The sequence below is a fragment of the Oryza sativa genome, chromosome 7 (assembly GCF_034140825.1).
Source record: "Oryza sativa Japonica Group chromosome 7, ASM3414082v1".
In the NCBI taxonomy this organism is placed as follows: Eukaryota; Viridiplantae; Streptophyta; class Magnoliopsida; order Poales; family Poaceae; genus Oryza; species Oryza sativa.
The window spans coordinates 16785371-16791370 of NC_089041.1; the positions used below are offsets into that span (position 1 = coordinate 16785371).

The 6000-nt window shown below is 39.8% G+C and overlaps 1 protein-coding gene across 1 annotated transcript; it reads left to right on the forward strand.

The window, feature by feature from the left end:
* The first annotated feature begins 2126 nt into the window (after positions 1-2126).
* On the forward strand, positions 2127-4872 carry LOC4343178 (growth-regulating factor 11-like). The gene is made up of 3 exons (NM_001422146.1): positions 2127-2627; positions 3469-3693; positions 4019-4872. Exons 1-3 carry the CDS (start codon positions 2360-2362, stop codon positions 4333-4335), a joined length of 810 nt encoding a protein of 269 aa, NP_001409075.1. The 5' UTR covers positions 2127-2359; the 3' UTR covers positions 4336-4872.
* The last annotated feature ends 1128 nt before the right edge of the window (positions 4873-6000 follow it).

Sequence of the window (6000 nt, forward strand, 5' to 3'; positions counted from 1 at the left end):
AGTTCTTTAATAATATTATTGAAAGTTTAGAACTAGTCCGTGTTGCTAAATTCTTTCAATGTAAACTACCAAATAGTCTCATAAATAAGCATTTTCTGTTTTACTTTGAAAAGATGAAAATTATAAGACTAAGTACTAAGAGTATGACTATAATCTAACGTGCTAATGGCCTAACAGTGGATGCTGCCTAATTGCCTAACCATGTAATATACTACTAGCAGCCACCGAGGGGGGGGGGGGGTGTTCGGGATAGGGGGGGTGCTGACCCCCTCCGGCACCCCCGGTAGCTTCGCCACTGAATCTAGCCAAAAAGCATTATGAAAGGCTTGAACTTACAATAAAGCAGCATAATGAATCAAGCAGTAGTCTCCATTATTAACGTCACAGTAGGTGCGAGATGATATATGTAATACAAACCATCGCATGCATGACGTACACGATGCCAGTATTAAGATTGTCTACTTGTCTGCCCTAAGGTGTAATATTTTCATGATATTTATCGACAATACTAATTCTTTTAAAAATTATAACATAATTAACATCTCCCTAGAATTCGACGTGAGCTACTGTATTACTTTGTTCTTTATCATTATGTTGTAGGTATGATTTTTCTTATTATCTTTATTTTTTTATATATGACCCCCTATAGGGTTCGTTTGAGAAATTACATATTACTCCCTCTGTCCTAAAAAGAATCAAATTCTGGCTATGAACCTGGATAAATACTTGTCTAGGTTCATATAGCTAGGATTTGAGTTTTTTTAGGACGGAGGGAGTATATGATACTTCCTTCGTTTTATATTATAAGTTGTTTTAATTTTTCTTTAAGTCAAACTTTTTCAAGTTTGACTAAGTCTATAGAAAAATATAGCAACAATTACAATACCAAATTAGTTTCAGTAAATCTAATATTGGCTATACTTTTAATAGTATAATAGTATATTTGTAGTGTCGAAATATTGCTACGTTTATTTATAAACTTAGTCAAAACTTATAGAAGTTTTACTTAAGAAAAAGTCAAAATGAACTATAATATGAAATGAAGGGGGTATAATTTAACACCCCCACCCCTCCCCCAATAAAGTAATCCAGTTCTAGCTTACATCAACATACCATATTGAACAAATGATTTATATATGTTTTTTAATCACCAGATTCTCAGTATGCAAACATTAGATATAATAGCAACGCATCGTTCTGATAATCAGACAAATATTCGAAAAGCATTCTAAAAAGCTTGAGACTACTATAAAGCAACATAATCAGTTAAGCGGTAGTCTCCCATATTGATGTCATGGTAGGTGGCAGACGTTGCATGTTTTGATATGTAACGCAACCACTTGCATGAGTGTACGCGTGGTGCAATGCTACGTTTTGTCTTCTCTAAGGTGTCAAATAGAGCTAGTTTTGCAAAAAAATTTATCTACATACGTAAATCTTGAAAGAACTAAGAAAATGTAACAATTAAAATTGATGATGTTTGTTAGTTTTATTAGCACTATCTGATCTGAAGCAAAAATATTGAGTACTAAATAGAAATGAGAATCCTTCACCATATATAATACAATTTTAGCTAAGTAATACTCTTATATCACTTGTGAGTGAAATATAAAAAATTAAACAAAACTTACTATAAAAAAATCTTACATAATTATACAACACAATATCAAAACAATTTTCTAAATCACATGAAAAGAATATTAAAATTTACACGGGTCCTTAAGCAAAACACATGATTGATTTTATGGAGCTTCACGCCATATATGTGTCATCAATACTATCTTATTTTTACTCTCACACTCCGGATATAATAATAAAAAAAGTGTTTTAAGTACTACTAAACACGATACCGCGCCGATCTATTTTATCCTGAAACACATTATTACATATAAACCATGCCTAAAACCTACCATATTCAAAACACACATACTACCAATTAGACCGGCTCACACCAACCATTAAAAGAGGACATTCAATATAATCCCACAAAAATATTCCTCCATCCCCTCTCCCAAAAGTAGCAACTTCTAAACCCTGGTGTCAAGTGTCAACCAAAGCACAACCCCCCATCAACCCCCAAATCCAGCACCTCCTATATACACACACCCCCCACCCCAGGGGGGGGGGGGTTGTGCACATACCAATTTCGCCTGCACCCACACCTGATACCACACCACCACTCCCCCCATCTTTTTTTTTTTCTTCCTCTTTTCGCCCCCAAAAAAAACCACCACGCTCTTCGCCTCCTCCCTCCCTCCCCCACCCCCGTCAAAGCGAGAGCTCCGTATCACCGGCCTCTTTCCCTTCCCTTCCCCTCCGATCCAATCCCCCCTTCTCCTCCTCGCGGCGCTCGCTGAGCATGGCGGCGGAGGGGGAGGCCAAGAAGGACAGCGCCAGCAACCCTCCCGGGGGAGGAGGCGGCGGAGGTGGAGGGGAGGAGGAGGAGGATAGCAGCCTGGCTGTCGGGGAGGCGGCGGTCGGGGTGGGCGAGGCTGGTGGAGGAGGAGGAGGAGGGGAGAAGGCGGATCGAGAGGAGGAGGAGGGGAAGGAGGATGTGGAGGAGGGCGGCGTGTGTAAGGATCTGGTGCTCGTCGAGGACGCCGTCCCCGTCGAGGATCCGGAGGAAGGTACCCGCGCCTTGCGCTTCTGCTCTCCTCTTTGCGGGATTTCTTGGTCGCGGTCGGGAAAATCTCGCGGAAAATCGAGTGAACTAGTATTGGTCTTTCATCTTGTGTGACGTCGTGGAGCAGGAAATAGTTGCAGTACAAGCAGAATAGCAGCAGAAGCAGGAGGAGGGGGGAGGGTTTGGTTTGGTTGATGCTAGGGTTGGTGCTAGCTTTTGTTCTTGCGAATTAATTGTGCGAATGCGTTTTTTTTTCCCTCTCGCGAGGCTGAAGAAAAAACTGTCTGTTCTGCAGTGCGAGTGCTGTTTTGTTAGCTACAGATTTATAAGTGTACTTCGGAGTCCACTAGTATGGGGGGATTTAGGCATTTAGTGATTCTTTTTTTGTTCGTTAATACTAGCTTTTTTTTCCCTGCTGCTAAATGCTAACGAGTCATTCAAAGATTGTGGATACTGTCTATCCAAAATAAAAGATTTGGGGATCCTGTCAGTCCACATATCAGTTTTGGAGCAAGTCTTTTTTGAACTTTTTCTCCTTTGTTAACTGTGGTTGACTTGTAATCCTGGAAGACACCAAATTGAAACCAAATGTCTCCTCTCTCTTTTTTCTGCCTTTACCTTTTGTTGTTTTGCTAATTTTTATTAATACTTGCCATGCAAAAAGGAGTAGATTTGGACTTTGTTTTTTTTTCTATCTTAATTTTGTCAGTACTTGCAATGTCAAGCTGCTTTACTATTCATTAGAATTAAGTACTCATGCCTGCATCTACTTATTTCAGGGCTTATGCTTGATTGACTGTGCAAAGTTCTTAGCTGAAAAAAGTTTGTGTTTGTTTGGTTCACAGCCGCAGCAACTGCAGCACTTCAGGAAGAAATGAAAGCGCTCGTTGAATCCGTCCCAGTTGGTGCTGGGGCGGCATTCACCGCGATGCAACTACAGGAGCTTGAGCAGCAATCTCGTGTCTACCAGTATATGGCTGCCCGTGTGCCTGTGCCTACTCATCTCGTCTTCCCAATATGGAAGAGTGTTACTGGTGCATCTTCTGAAGGCGCCCAGAAGTACCCGACATGTAGGCTCTTCTAACTTGTACAATAATCTATGTTCCTTTTGCAAAAACTCAGATACATTTTTTTTTGTATGTTCAACCATGCATTTCTCAGTAAATATGCTAGCTATGTGCAGTTTTTAGGGCGAGTTTTTAATGTAATTTCAAGCCCGTGATTTTACAGCAGAAATTTAATTTTATACATGCAGTAATATTAAGGTATTAAAGAACTTATTGAAGCAGACCTTTACAACGTCATGTTAGATGCATATAAGATTCAAATTCTTCCATGTGCTGTTTAGAGTTATTTGAGGCATTTCTAATTGATTTACAATGCTGAATTGAGCAGTGATGGGGTTGGCAACACTCTGCTTGGACTTTGGAAAGAACCCAGAACCAGAACCTGGGAGGTGCCGGCGAACTGATGGAAAGAAGTGGCGGTGCTGGAGAAATGCAATTGCAAATGAGAAATATTGCGAACGCCATATGCACCGTGGCCGCAAGCGTCCTGTACAGCTTGTTGTCGAGGATGACGAGCCTGATTCTACCTCAGGGTCGAAACCAGCATCTGGCAAGGCCACCGAAGGTGGCAAGAAGACTGATGACAAGAGCTCAAGTAGCAAGAAGCTTGCAGTGGCAGCACCAGCTGCTGTGGAGTCTACATGATTGATGCAGCATTTAGGAGCTGCATAAAGAGCATAACTGTGCTGGCAATTAGAGTTCGCTTCTTATTGTAATCCTGAAAAGACTGTAGTCTGGTCTAGCTATAACCTCATCAAGCAAGAAAAGTGTCTGTGGAAAGAAGCCACAAAAACTTTCATTTAGCTGTCACTGAAATTTTCAGTTTAGGTGTATAGTTTGATTTAGCTTTGCCGTGCCCTCTGCCTTCAGGCAGATGAGCGGCATTATTGGATAAATCCTCTCTGACTGACAATATCGCATTGTGACTCAAGAAGCCGATGGAAGGATCTGCGAGACTAGATACGAAGCTATTTGTTGTGTATCATTTTATATGGCCTGCACAATTGTGTGATTTTGTCAGTTGCATAACATGTGGAAGATCCATAATTTTATGCACTATGGAGATTCAATTACCTTCCTGAATGTCTGAGCTTCGACATGTTATTGGTTATTGTAACTTAAAAGCAACCTGAGATTCAATGTGAAAGGGTTTTAGATTCCAGCTTCTGAGGTGTGATTTCACTTTATGTTGATCTCATTCTTAGATGAGTAGTGCTTCAACAGTTTCAGGTATGATATTTCCAGTGTTTGATCTCCATATATGATATGATTGATTGGTGTGTGAGATCCATCATGGTTACTGGATGAAATTCTGAAAATCAAACCAATTAAGGTCGAATCATTTGGATTTCACTCCCCATGATTGGATCCTCTTGGATGCATTTGCTCATACAACAAACACAAATGTCTCCATTGAGCATTTATTTTGTTAGTTCTGTACTGGAATCGAGTTCAATGCTTTTGGTTGCATGGGATTCTAAGGTCACTCTTGAATAGTAGATTGTTTGCAGACAAGTCAGTTAATTTGGCAGAGGAAGTCTGGTGCTTTTGCAGCATCATTTACCACTGTGGCTGCCAAAGTGAAACCTGTAATTTGCTTTGTTTGGAGAGGTACTACAGAATCAATGGAAGCAAGGGAGATTTATTTCTGTACCTGGTACTTGTTTTCTTGGAGGTTAATGGTGCCTGATTTCAAATAATAATAATAACTGATCCACACATAGGACGCTAATAAGCTGCCTAGAATGGATGAATTTTGTCAGGGAACTGACGTCCAATCTGTTTGGATTTTTGAAGAAAAACAACGGCCAGGATTGAGTAAGATGGCTATGTATTTAAGTGTTATAATCAATTGTTTCTTGATAATGGAAATCAAATAAAGCCTCTACATTTTCTTTTAAAAAAAACAATGCTCTACATAGAAATTGTATCCGGCCAAAGGTTTTTTTTTTTTAGAAGCCAAGGATGTTATAGTCATTGCGAACTCCATATCTATTGACTTCCTTCACCTTTAAAACATTGAGATGACACTTGAAATCAAGGCCAATGGCGCTTGATGATTGCTTCATTGATCCGAAGTTCAGTTTTGAGATTTTGTACTCCATGTTTAAAGCACCCGTCACAAAACAAGAACAGTAGGGTAAATTATTGCAAAAGTTTAGTCGTAGCCAGTAACTTGATTTTGAATTGAACTTATTCCTTTTATAATGGTAGTGTAAATTTTGCTGTCTACAGTCTACACCAACCAAAAATGTACAACTTGGTATGGATTCATGCGTCCAAAACTCTATCACCACATTCCAGACAGAA